At 39.2% G+C, this 14,688-nt stretch overlaps 1 protein-coding gene across 3 annotated transcripts in view; it reads left to right on the top strand.

The window, feature by feature from the left end:
• Positions 1-14,688, top strand: part of smarcad1a (SWI/SNF-related, matrix-associated actin-dependent regulator of chromatin, subfamily a, containing DEAD/H box 1 a) — a 285,741-nt gene that overhangs the window by 25,791 nt on the left and 245,262 nt on the right. For all 3 annotated transcript variants that reach the window (XM_039751123.1, XM_039751121.1, XM_039751124.1), the window contains exon 3: positions 13,786-13,921. In XM_039751123.1, the coding sequence (XP_039607057.1) occupies positions 13,786-13,921 (136 nt within the window). The remainder of the gene's footprint in view (positions 1-13,785; positions 13,922-14,688) is intronic.

Raw genomic sequence — 14,688 nt, 5'->3', positions numbered from 1 at the left:
ATATATATATATATATATATATATATATATATAATATTTACACACACATAAACATATATATATATCTACATATATACACATACATATACATATACACATACATATACATATACACATACATACATACACACAAATACATATATATATATATATATATACACACACACATATATAAACATATATATACATATACATACATATCTATACTAATAAAAGGCAAAGCCCTCACTCACTCATCACTAATTCTCCAACTTCCGGTGTAGGTAGAAGGCTGAAATTTGGCAGGCTCATTCCTTACAGCTTACTTACAAAAGTTGGGCAGGTTTCATTTGAAATTCGCCTAATGGTCATAACTGGAAGGTATTTTTCTCCATTAACTGTAATGGAGTTGAGCTGGAATGGCGTGGGCGGAGTTTCGTGTGACATCATCACGCCTCCCACGTAATCACGTGAACTGACTGTCAACGCAGTGCGAAAACCAGGAAGACCTCCAAAAGCGCTTAAGAAAACATGCATTATATAATTGAGAAGGCAGCGAAAAACAATAAGAAGCGAGCGAGTGACATATACTACCATATTCATGAGTGTTGCTGCCTCGGAAAGAAAGCAAGGTGTAAACCTAAACTTTAAATTAAGTTCATAGACAGGCTACGCTGGCGTTTCACATGCCCACAGGTAATGCGGGATACAAGTTTAATGAGAGGACGAGGATATAAACGAGTTTTGATCACTTTGTAACTAAGTTAAAATTGTAGGTGAAGGGGTGTGCTTATGCAAATTCCGAGAGACTGTGTTTGTGGGGGATTGACAGTTAAGGCGGGTGGGGGAGTCACGTCATCATCTCCCTCCCATTCATCTAATTTCGGTCTGAGCTGAGCTCGGCTAATGCCGTCTTCAAGCAACCGTCAGACTGCCACCAAATACTCACAGAAAAATCCACAAGTTAATACACACGCTATCTCTCGAGTTTCTCCACACTGAATCCTCCAGGCACTACTTACAAAAGGTCACATTGACAATCGTGTTATGTTATTTTTAAAATCTTTCCTTTTCTAAGCACAAGCACAGCTGAGAAGCTTGATGCATGTGCTCCATAACGTTAAAAATAATGCATTTAATCACACTTTGCATTACAAGCAAAGGGAGCTTTTGTCAATGCATGATTTCCTGGTACTGTACACCGATTACATTGATCAGCATCCCGATTCATTTTACCCTCGCACCACCTTAGTTTGAGAAGAAGTCTGAAAAATATGAGGTTAACACAGAAAAACATCACCAATTCAAGCTTTATGAATAATCGATTCGCCATCAATAATTGTTTTGGTAAAGCCATCCTCCTTCCATTTTATAATTTTTCTGCCAATAGCCATGATTAAATGAACGGTAAATAAAGTAAGAGCAAAGCGAGGGTGACTTATTTAGGCAGGCATATATATGACAGCAACACTCATGACAATGTCAATCATGTTACGTTATTATTAAAATGTTTCCTTTTCTTTTCATTACTTCTTTAACACACTACTTCTCCGCTGTAGGCGGGATTTTGCTATATATATAATATATGAATGACCTCCAAAGAGCGCTGAGACTTTTGATATCATGAGCGTGTCTGCAAAACTGTGGTCTCCTGCCCAGCAAAAGTCGAGCAGCCAGCGCCAAGATAGCTGTGCCGCCTTTGAGACGCTGACTGCGCTTCTGCCTTAAGTCAAAGTGAGCACTTTTAATTTTTTTCATCCTCCCCCTGCGCTATAGCCCAGACAAGTGCAAACATGGGACCCCTTTTCTACACCACGGAAAAATAATATTAAGGCGATTCACACTTTCTTTTGCACATACGATTATGAGGTCCTCACCTCGGATTATGAAAACACGCACACGAGTGGAGGACTGACAGTGCCATCACAGCTGATTAATGGCAGGGACGTCTCACCAGTCTACACAAGACCCACGCGACTGTCCCCAAAAGGCGATCATAACGTCAGCGAACACATCTCTATACTATATAAAAGAAAAGGCAACTTTCCTTTCTTTACACCTTTTTCCTTTTATCCCAAACCAAAGCCTTTCTCTTAACACTGCAGAGGACACAAAACTAATTTTCTTTAAATGCCGGTAAGGCACATTACCAGAGGCACAAATTTGAACGCTCACATAGAAAATGTAATTTCTATACCACAGCCATCGTGTAGCGCCTTTCAAAAGGGATCTACTACCGAGAGATGATCCATATACATTTTAGCTGCTGTTAGTTACTTACCTGTTGTGTTACACAGTCTTTAAAATGTAGTTTACCTGAAACCACTCCAGTAGTGCTCAATGTACCTGTACTTCTTAAAACGTTAATGTTTTACTGTTTAATAACTTATCGACTATATTTTATTATTTTTCCCTTGCACTTAGTGACCAAAGCTATACACACACATATAGAGACATACAACCATACACACAAGTATATGTATGTGTATATATATAAACACACACACACCCCTATCTACATTATATATATATATATATATATATATATATATATATATATATATATATATACTAGCAGAATACCAGCAGCATGAGAAGTAGTGTTTTAAAGAAGGTACTAAAAAGAAAAGGAAAAATTTTAAAAATAACGTAACATGATTGTTAATGTAATTGTTTTGTCATTGATATGAGTGTTGTTCTCATATCTATCTATATATATATTTCTCTATCTATCTATATATATATATATATATATACCCGCGCTTGGCAGCGGAGAAGTAGTGTGTTAAAGAAGGAAAGAGAAAGAAAAGGAGACATTTTAAAAATAATGTAACATGATTGTCAAAGTAATTGTTTTGTGTATTTGGCGGCAGCGTCACTAAGTTGTTTTCGGTAGCTGCATCAGAAAATGTACCACGACGTCTGACACGCTTCCTTTTTACTGTTTTCTCACAGCTTGGATTGCTGCTGTCATATATATATACACACATACATACATACATACATATATACATACACACGTGTGTGTGTGTGTATGTATGTATGTGTGTGTGTGTGTGTGTGTCTATATGTGTGTGTATAGGTTTGGTCACTGAGTGCAAGGGAAAAATAAGAAATTATAGTCTATAAGTTATTAAACAGTAAAACATTAACGTTTTAAGAAGTACAGGTACATTGAAATTACATTTTCTATGTGAACATTCAAATTTGTGCCTCTGGTAATGTGCCTTACCGGCATTTAAAGAAAATTAGTTTTGTGTCCTCTGCAGTGTTAAGAGAGAAAGGCTTTGGTTTGGGATAAAAGGAAAAAAGGTGTAAAGAAAGGAAAGTTGCCTTTTTCTTTTATATAGTATAGCAAAATACCCGCGCTTCGCAGCGGAGAAGTAGTGTGTTAAATAGCAATATTCTGGCTAAAGCACATGTGCTTGAGACCACTGAATTAACAACTGGATACCTAACATTTGGAGTATACGACATGATTACTTATTGTTTAATAATATTCATACACACACACACACACACACACACTGTTTAGTCAAATGGTACATTGATGTTACAGACTATTTGAAACCAGAAAAACAAAAAGATATTCCTATATACACATTGCATTGCTTTATAGCACTCCTTTAAGCTTTTATCAGAGCATCGTTGCAATTTGCGTCGCACACAAGTCTGTTATACATCAGTAGCCATCAACTACTGTAACTACATTTTTCTATAGTACATTTTTATACACAAAATGGAGCTCTATGTGCTTTACAAGATGTTAAAGAAAAAGTTACAAGAAAAGAAAACCAAACTAAATTAAATAATGAATAAGTAATAAAGAGTAAAACAATATAAGCTCTGAGGCACAGTGCGTAGTTCTACTGCCTCTCAGTTAGGAGACCAGGGTTCGCTTCCCGGGTCCTCCCTGCGTGGAGTTTGCATGTTCTCCCCCTGTCTGTGTGTGTTTTCTCCTACAGTCCAAAGACTTGCAGGTTAGGTACATTGGTGGTCGTAAATTGTCCCTAGTGTTTTGTGGGTGTGTGTGTGCCCTTTGGTGGGCTAGTGCCCTGCCCGGGATTTGTTCCTGCCTTGTGCCCTGTGCTGGCTGGGATTGGCTCCAGCATACCCCTGTGTTAGGATATAGTGGGTTTGGTAATGACTGACTGACTGACAATATAAGTTTACAAGATAAATTATAGATGTTTTTCAGATTCCATGCATTTATGTGTTTCTAAAGACTATATGGCATAATTTTTCCTTCTATAAAATAACCTGTAACATTAACCCCGGGGTTACATCAATCATGTCTGAATGGATATATAAAAGAGAAAATATAAAATTTTAAATAATATATAGAAGATAAACGCCTAACACCAAGGACAGTTTATAAAAACATGTTTCAGGTTAAATCTGGCTGTGTAAAATACAGTAGACTCGCAATCAATCTAACAGTCAAGAATTTAGACTAATGAACTTACCAGAGATGTTTGTTGTTTGACAAGGAAATGAGTCCTGTTCCACTCCAAGATTGAGGACTAGTAAAACCTACAAGATAAAAGTGGGTTTCAGTGCCAGGGCAAGTGAATGGACTGGTAGCAAGCACCAGCTATATTTTTGTTTAGTAATCTATAAGGTTTCTAACTATGTGTAAAATATATTTGTTTCTTTATCTAAACTTAGCTTTCCAGACAGAAATCACATATAATGAAAATTAAAGAAAGGTTAAAACAGCACAGTAGAGGCTACAGCCAGATCAAACTCTGATTTAAAGTAACTAAAGTTTAATCCATTATATTTACCTTGACTGGTGCATAGAGTTTGATGATGATCATGGAGAATTAGTTTTCTACATTTTTCCAAATTGGATATCTTTACTAACCCTATCATTTATAGATAACCAAAAGGTTTTAATGCTCATTTTTAAGGTTCTTGTTTGTACAGGTAGTCCCCAGGTTATGGACATCCGACCTACAACTTAAGAACGAGGCTGCAGCTGTGACGACTGAGCCTCAATAACTGCCGCTCCGTCATCTTTGGCCGGAGGACGCTGCAAGTAGTGACTGGTGGGGTGCGATTTCGCTGCTCGCGCAGTGTAGTGACCCACGGGCAGCTCCCGGCGGCAAGCGAGCTGTGACCCGTGAACCATAGTCCAATTTGTGCAATTTTCATTTTGACTTTAGCACAAGAATATACTGTACTTCAGCCTTCAATTTAACACAGTTTCGTTGACTTTCTTTTAAACTGCACATTGTACCAAGGGTGCCCCTCGTGGATCTTGACTGTTGCTGTGCAGTTGCATACCTTCACTGAACAGTTTTAATTCCACATGTCTGTGCTCCAGTGAAGAACAACTGCAACATGTAACTATAATTACATGCCCTGACTGCGTTTTACAATGAAGTTCATATGTTGAACTTATGGTTTTATCGTGCTCATCCGTCCTCTGCTATAGTGTCTAACATGAGCTGTCCTCACTCAGCCGTAGTTTTCATGTCAGATACTCATCTGCTCACATAAAACACTATATTTCCTGTCAGGCACACTACCATCTCTTTGCTAGCTGTGTAAAGTGCTGTAAACCAAATTTCACGCATGCTGTGGGCCAGATGTCTAATTCATGGGTTGTGTTGTATGTGTCATGGCATGAGGGGTTGATTGAGACCAAGATTAAGGTTCAAAGGTCAAGAGTGCCACATGTTTTCATGACAGCCAGATGACTCTTAAAATTTTATATGCAGTAAATATAAGAGAAATTCTAAGGAATAAAAAGCAACTAATTTCTGACTCTGCATCCATAGTGATGACACGCCCTTTCCTGAGCCTTTCAGTTATAAGAATACAGTAGTTTGAAAAACTATTTGCCCCCTTCCTGATTTCTTATTCTTTTGCATGTTTGTCACACAAAATGTTTCTGATCATCAAACACATTTAACCATTAGTCAAATATAACACAAGTAAACACAAAATGCAGTTTTTAAATGATGGTTTTTATTATTTAGGGAGAAAAAAAAATCCAAACCTACATGGCCCTGTGTGAAAAAGTAATTGCCCCCTGAACCTAATAACTGGTTGGGTCACCCTTAGCAGCAATAACTGCAATCAAGCATTTGCGATAACTTGCAATGAGTCTTTTACAGCGCTCTGGAGGAATTTTGGCCCACTCATCTTTGCAGAATTGTTGTAATTCAGCTTTATTTGAGGGTTTTCTAGCATGAACTGCCTTTTTAAGGTCATGCCATAGCATCTGAATTGGATTCAGGTCAGGACTTTGACTAGGCCACTCCAAAGTCTTCATTTTGTTTTTCTTCAGCCATTCAGAGGTGGATTTGCTTGTGTGTTTTGGGTCATTGTCCTGTTGCAGCACCCAAGATCGCTTCAGCTTGAGTTGACGAACAGATGGCCGGACATTCTCCTTCAGGATTTTTTGGTAGACAGTAGAATTCATGGTTCCATCTATCGCAGCAAGCCTTCCAGGTCCTGAAGCAGCAAAACAACCCCAGACCATCACACTACCACCACCATATTTTACTGTTGGTATGATGTTCTTTTCTGAAATGCTGTGTTCCTTTTACGCCAGATGTAACGGGACATTTGCCTTCCAAAAAGTTCAACTTTTGTCTCGTCAGTCCACAAGGTATTTTCCCAAAAGTCTTGGCAATCATTGAGATGTTTCTTAGCAAAATTGAGACAAGCCCTAATGTTCTTTTTGCTTAACAGTGGTTTGCGTCTTGGAAATCTGCCATGCAGGCCGTTTTTGCCCAGTCTCTTTCTTATGGTGGAGTCGTGAACACTAACCTTAATTGAGGCAAGTGAGGCCTGCAGTTCTTTAGACGTTGTCCTGGGGTCTTTTGTGACCTCTCGGATGAGTCGTCTCTGCGCTCTTGGGGTAATTTTGGTCGGCCGGCCACTCCTGGGAAGGTTCACCACTGTTCCATGTTTTTGCCATTTGTGGATAATGGCTCTCACTGTGGTTCGCTGGAATCCCAAAGCTTTAGAAATTACTTTATAACCTTTACCAGACTGATAGATCTCAGTTACTTCTGTTCTCATTTGTTCCTGAATTTCTTTGGATCTTGGCATGATGTCTAGCTTTTGAGGTGCTTTTGGTCCTCTTCTCTGTGTCAGGCAGCTCCTATTTAAGTGATTTCTTGATTGAAACAGGTGTGTCAGTAATCAGGCCTGGGGGTGGCTACGGAAATTGAACTCAGGTGTGATGCACCACAGTTAGGTTATTTTTTAACAAGGGGGCAATGTAGGTTTGGATTTTTTTTTCTCCCTAAATAATAAAAACCATCATTTAAAAACTGCATTTTGTGTTTACTTGTGTTATATTTGACTAATGGTTAAATGTGTTTGATGATCAGAAACATTTTGTGTGACAAACATGCAAAAGAATAAGAAATCCTCCACGGGAGTAGCTGTGCTGTAGCTGCCCAAAGAAAGGCTGCTCGCATCATGAAAGGGATGGGGGAAAGCCCTTGGGAGCTCCAACCCTGGAAGAGTTGAAACTGTTAGAGAGCCAATAGGGTATTTCAGTGGCAGCATTCTCTGAGGTGCGCAGACCGGGGACAGACCAGATCTCTGTAGGAGGATAAACCTTTTATTAGTCTGGTCAGTCTGAAGGCTGTCATACTCAGGGAGTAGCTGTTGCTATTGCCGATTGTCTTCTTCCGATGGTGTCCAATGTCACTCCTTTCAACGAGCATATTATGAGACTCCGATTACGGTACACCCTGGGTGCCTTGTTTGTTGTCTCAGTGTATGCTCCGACCATGGTGAGTGATGTCACGGCGAGGGAGACATTTTATTCGCAGCTTCGCTCGGTGGTTGATGGGTGCCACGAGGTGACACTCCTCTTGTCATGGGTGACTTCAGTGCAACCACTGGCACTGACAGGGCTGGCTATGAGGATTTTCTCAGTCCCAATGGACTGGTGACCGTGGTGAAAGTGGTTCCATGTTCCTTGACTTTGCAAAAGGTCAGGGACTGTGAATCGCTGGATCCTGGTTCCAGCACCCTGAACCGCATCGTTGGACTTGGTACTCCAGTACTGGTGGTGCGGTGAAGGAGGTCGATCATCAGTAATAAAATAGAATAAAGTTGAACAGTTACGCTCTTTTAGGTTCTGCTTGTTTTATGTGAACCCCAAGAACTCCTCATCACTAGAGTCAGAATCTAGAAAGCTCAGATCCTCACAATCACTAACAGGACTTTCGTCACTACTGGTGCTGGTACCGGTATTTTCATATAACATATCATCTTCAGTCCCATCTAAGGCATTGCTGATGCCACATCTTTTGAAGGAACGTACAATGATCTCATCCTTAACTGAGTCCCATGAGGTTTTCACCCACTCACAAACTTGGGTAATAGTGGGCCTTTTCATTCTTCCAGTAGGTGTAAGATCATGATTACCAGCAGCCATCCATTTGTTCCACTCTTCCCTCATAAACACTTTAAATGGTTTGTTGATGGACACGTCCAGAGGTTGCAGCTGGCTGGTAAGACCACCGGGAATTACAGCTAAATGAGTTTTGACTTCTTTAAAGTTCTTTTTGTAGTGTCGGCGATATGTGCTCTGAACTGGTCAAGCACTAACAAGGATGGTTTTTTTAAAAGCCCACCAGGACGTTTGGACCATACTTTTTCAATCCAGAGCCTCATTCCCTTTTCGTCCATCCATCCTTTGTCATGGACATGCACCATGACTCCGCGAGGAATTGCTTCTTTTGGAAAAGTTTTCCTTTTGAAGATGAGCATTGGTGGCAATTTAGTACCATCTGCACAGCAGGACAACACAAGAGTGTAATGGGTTTTCTCATGCCCTGAGGTTTTAACGGTTATAGTTTTGCTCCTTTGTGGTCTACTGTTCTATTGGATGGTACATCAAAAGTAAGCGGACTTCATCCATATTTCCAATCTGGCTTAGTTCAAATTGATTCTTCTTTCTGGCATCAATGACAATTTGTGAAAAGACAAAATCTTTTCTTCGTATTCGTTGGGCATTTTTGAGCAATTTTTGTTTTGTGCGCATAGCAAGGCCAGATCGCTTCATGAATCTGTAGCACCATGATGGTGAGCCAGTGAAATCTTGAATTCCTTTTTCTACAGCAATGAGTCTGGCTTTATTCATGATCATTTTTGTGGAGACTGAGAATCCATTTTCACGATGATGTGTGATCCACTCCTTTATGTCCACCTCCAACTCTGGCCACTTTGCAGCATGCCCACGTAAAGTTTGCTTACTTTTGTCCAACCTTTGCAGCTGATCCTCCTGTTTCTGCCACTCTCTAATCATCTTTTCAGAGGGAGGTGGTCCAAAGTGTCTCTCTGCTGCTCTGTTGCCATGTTCCTTGGCATATTTTATAACTTCCAGTTTGAAACCAACTTTATATGTGCATCTCTTCTGCTTGGACATCTTAGTGAGGAGGTGGTACTGGTACAGTATTTCTGCAAAACCTTCAAAATCGTAATTAAAGAACTGTCAGTAATACCAATACGGTGTCTTTTAATCCCCCCATATTCCATCCAGTGCTCTCATATCTCCCCACACACACATTTTATTACTATCAGGCCTAAACACTGTTACCAGTATAGTGGGGGGCAAGCTGTACCGTAGTTCACAATATTGCCCGTATACTGTATGCAGAGACTTTCTGTGATTTACCATAGCGGTAACATTTACGGTACTGTCCCACAGTGTAAAACACTTTCCAGCCTCTCACAAGGCTAAAAGCTGTCAGCAAAGTTCAGTGTTATTTGCCATGATATGTATGGTCATTTTGTTCCAGGCTCAGGCTGACTGAGACTGTGACAGTCTGTCACTACTAGTTCTGAATTTGTCTCAGTTGTATTTTTAATTGTATTAGGGTTTCTATTTATGCATATTCAGTTGTATTTTTAATTGTATTAGGGTTTCTATTTGTATGCATATTCTTGCGCTTTTACCTTCACTCAGTCATTTCACTTGTCATTTACAGTGATCCCTTGCTGTATCGCTTTGACTTTCAGCGGTTTTGCTCTATCGCTGATTTTATATGTAAGCATATGTAAATGTATATTGGATTTTTGCTGATTCGTGGATTTCTGCGGACAATGGGTCTTTTAATTTATGGTACATGCTTCCTCAGTTTGTTTGCCCAGTTGATTTCATACAAGGGACGCTATTGGCGGATGGCTTAAAAGCTACCCAATCAGAGCACGTATTACATATTAACTAAAACTCCTCAATGCTATAAGATATGCCTCCTGCGCTTTGCTCGATTGTTTGCTTGTCTCTGCCTCTATCTCACCCTCTCTGACATTCTCTGCCTGACGGAGGGGTGTGAGCAGAGGTGCTGTTTGCACAGAAGCTGTTTGCCTAGTGGATACAGACGCTCCTCTAAGAAATGCCGCTTTATCGAGGTGCGTCCAAAAGCACACTTATTGATTGTTTGCTTTAATCTCGCGCTCTCTCTCTCTCTCTCTCTCTCTCTGACGTTCTCTGCGCTTGACGGAGGAGATGTGAGCAGAGGGGCTGTTTGCTTAGAAGATAGGGACGCTCCTGTAAAAAATGCTGAAAGGCTACCTTCGCATTGATCCCTTCATTGCCGCTGCTTTATCGCAGTGCTTGCATACTTAAAAGCGCAACAGCCCTATTGATTTTTCATTGTTTACTTTACTCTCTCTCTGACATTCTCCGCTCCTTACGCGCACTTTGAAGAGGAAGATATGTTTGCATTCTTTTAATTGTGAGAAAGAACTGTCATCTCTGTCTTGTCATGGAGCACAGTTTAAACTTTTGACTAAAGGGTGTTATTTCATGTCTAGAGGGCTCTAATAATGTTAAAAAACGTATTTAGAAGGTCGTAAACAGGTTTTCTATGCTCTAACTACGAAAAGATTAGATTTATAAATAAAGAATCCTACTTCGTGGAAATTCATTTATCTGTCTGGAGCGGATTAACCGCGATAAACAAGGGTTTACTGTATAATTGTGCGGAGAATATTTATAAACAGTGTGGGAGAGTTTCTAAGGGCTTAAAATATATAAAAATAATCATACAAACATATGGTTTCTACTTCGCGGATTTTCACCTATCGGGGGTCTGGAACGCAACCCCCGCGATCGAGGAGGGATTACTGTACCTCTATTCGTATTTCACTGGTGTGTGCGGTGGTGGCGCTCGACTCGCAACTCCTGTCCTGCCTCAGCTGGTGTCCGCCGCTTCGGGATTGGAACCAGCGTGAGGCGCACACGTGTTATCACAGGAGGGAGGTCACATGTGCGCCTCACGCTGGTTCCGATCCCGGAAGCGGGCGGACACCAGCTGAGGCGGATGGGAATCGATGAATGATGATGCATGCAGACTGCAGGATCAAGGAAGGGACCGTCACCGTACACTACACTGTACCAGTTAGAGTCCAGTCCCCTGACTCCAGTGAGCGGTGCGGGCGGGGGCGGGAATGGAGCATTGCAGCCAGCAGGAATGATCATGGAAGCAGGTACGATACTACTACTACCACAGGGCAGCAGCAGCGCCTGACTCCAGTGAGCGGGGCAGGCGGCCGCGGCGGGAATGGAGCACAGAGCCGGGCAAGTTGAAAATTTTTTTTTTACAGCACATGTTTAGGCTATATTGGACCATAAGACGAAGGGACTTTTCCCCCCCAATTCTGGGGGGGAAAAGTGCGTCTTATGGTCCGAAAAATACAGTACTGAAATAAATTAACATTTTGATAATATTCTAATTTATTGAGATATGTGGACGTTTCAGTGATTTCATTCACCACTGTTAGCTAAGCACAAATAACAATCGGCAAAGCTCAAATCTCATTTGGGACTATTTTAGTCGCAGCCTGGAGCACTGAAGCGAATGAACTGAGAGCCCACAACAGTTGGAATTTTATAATGGGTATGTTGGTTGAGGATTCTGATATCCTTTAATACTAGGAGTTTCACCTGTACATTTTTTTTACATTTTTGAGATCAACAGAATAAGGACTAAAAAGAAGAAATTATCTGCTTTTATGATGGTACAGTCTTGGATGCTTATGTACTGTAGTTGTCTATATGTTCTGGAATAGTTGTGTTTGTGAGAAATTATTAGTGACAAGGAAGGAGGAAAGGTTTGTTTTAGTAGTTCTGGATTTGTATCGGGGTGGGAACTTATCCATGAATAGCTCAATGCACACATTATTTTTTGTTTTTGTTTCTTTCTAAATTGCTCAGAGTACATTTAGTAACTGAAATGTCAGAAAGCCCAGATTGGTTCTTCAGAATAAATGAAACTTGGTCTTTCTTATCTGGGAGATTAGAAAACATTTTGCTGCCTCACCATGGTAGAGTTGTTGTGACAGTTGTGACAATTTCATATTGGTATTAGAGAAGGAGGAAAACTTTTTTTAAACTGCCTGTGGCGTAATGCCTGTAAGTAAATATGTTCTATTTGTCCTGTCATATTTACTTGGTGTGCAAGACTTCTATTAAACACTGTACCTTATTTCCACTAGCCATGCTAACATTTTCTGTATATCATAGAGGTAGTTGCATTCTGCTTCTGGTATGATAAAATGAACCAGGTTTGATTTTTATCTTTTGCCACTGGGATGGGCTAAGCGTGCATAAGAGCTGGCAAACAATGAATGCCTACGTGGAAGCCTAATTCAGACAATGTAGGGATGAGGAATATGGAACTGGTATGACTTGAACTTTACAAATGGAAGAGAGACTTATCTTTCTTAGTTCTTGTATTTTGCATATTAAAACAGAATGGACAAAAGAACAAAAAATGGGCAGAGACTGACTAAATTTGCCACAACTTTAACCCTTCATACAGCACTAATTGTGTCAGGCAGCTTGTGAGCTTCTGACCGTTACAAACAGAGCTTGTCTGACTGCTGTCTTTTGTGTTACAAACCATAAGAGAATGGTAAAAAGAAAGAAGGGCAGAAATTGCTGCTGAACTCACTGCAGTTGTTAACCCTTCAAACAGCATGGGCATAATCATTGGCTTTTAAAAAGTGACAAAATGACTGTGCTGGATGGTCAGCACGTGATTACTAATGTGACATATTCAGTGATATTCAGTTGTTTAAATTGATATGGCCTGCATTTGCTGTCAGAGATGTATTGACTAATCTGACATTACACTATGACTGGATGTCATTTAATGTAGCATTGGTGTTATCTATTGTCTGCAAATATTTCACCCCAAGTTTCAGTTCAGTTTGACGCTATTTCAAAAATGTCTGGCTGTCTAGGTCAGAGCTCTTTAGTAATGCTAAACTCTTTGCTAGCACAATGAACTAAATTGAAGGTGTCTCTTGTGTCTGTGTTTTCAATACATACATTTAAATTTAAATTGTGTTTTTTTTTTTACATTATATTACATTTTTATGCTTAGAAATGCTGACACATTATAAAGTTGTGTTACTTTCTGAGCATACAGTGAATATATATTGGTAATCATGCAGCGGTTGATAAACATGCCATTAGTAATTAACATTGAAACACTTGGTAGCAAACAAATTCTAAAAGAATCCTGATATTCTTTGTCAGTTTTCACTTTGGTACTTTTAGAACCCTTGTTGTGACCTTAAAATACTTTGTGTTCTCTTGAAATTAAAATAGAAATAAGCCTGTGCAGTCAATAATTCTGACATTTTAATCATTGAATTGCATTTTTTATGTTTAGGAGTTTTTGAAAATAATCAGTTGTACTTAAATAACATGGTTCAAAGTGAAATAAATCAAATAATATTCAATAATCCTTCATTGCAATTTACAAGTTTTCAATTTTATTATGCAATATTGATTTTATTTTTATTTTCTTTCAGGAACCTAAATAATAGCTACCCACTAGAAGAGTTCAATTATGGCTGCCTTAAAGAAACTGATAGAGTACATTCATTAGAAGATTTAGCAAAGCTGAAAGACCTGTTCCCTAATATAGATGATGGTAAACTTTTGGAGGTAGGAAGTTCTGTTATGTGTATTGTCTTTTTTCATAGTTCATGTGTGTGGAGTCAAATGTTTTGAATGAGCATTATATTTTATTTTGTTTGTTGATTTTTATTGGATACATTAACTATTTTAATGCTGACCAATGGATCTGCAACCATATTTATTGTTATCTGCACCACAGCAATGTATTCGCTTAACTAAGGTCAATTTATTGCCAGTTTCTGTTATGGGACTACTAATATAACAATCAGATATTTCTGGGGATTACCATCTAGGAACCTAAATAGTAGAAAACATAAATGAAGACAGCCAGTTCTATTACTCAACATATGTATTATTATTATTGTTATTAATCTGTCTCCCATCCTTGCTGAGGTCCTGACTAGGAGTGATTAATTCATTCTTGTTTTGTAGTATACAAAGATTCTACAGGTGCATTTCAATAAATTAATTTATTTCAGTAATTCAGTTCAAAAAGTGATACTCATATATTATATAGATTCATCACACACAGAGTGATATATTTCAAGAATTTATTTCTTTTCACTTTGCTGATTATGGCCAACAGGTAATGAAAACTCAAAATTCAGTATCTCAGAAAATTTTAATATTACATAAGACCAATAAAAAAATTATTCTTAATACAGAAATATTGGCCTACTGAAAAGTATGTCCATGTATGTACTCAATACTTGTTCTGAGCTAATTTTGCATGAATTACTGCATCAATGCGGTGTGGCATGGAGGCGATCGGCCTGTGGTATTGCTGAGGTGTT

Source organism: Polypterus senegalus, chromosome 4 (assembly GCF_016835505.1).
Source record: "Polypterus senegalus isolate Bchr_013 chromosome 4, ASM1683550v1, whole genome shotgun sequence".
NCBI lineage: Eukaryota > Metazoa > Chordata > Cladistia > Polypteriformes > Polypteridae > Polypterus > Polypterus senegalus.
Note: the sequence above shows the minus strand (reverse complement) of the source record. Positions and strands in the feature narration are given on the sequence as shown.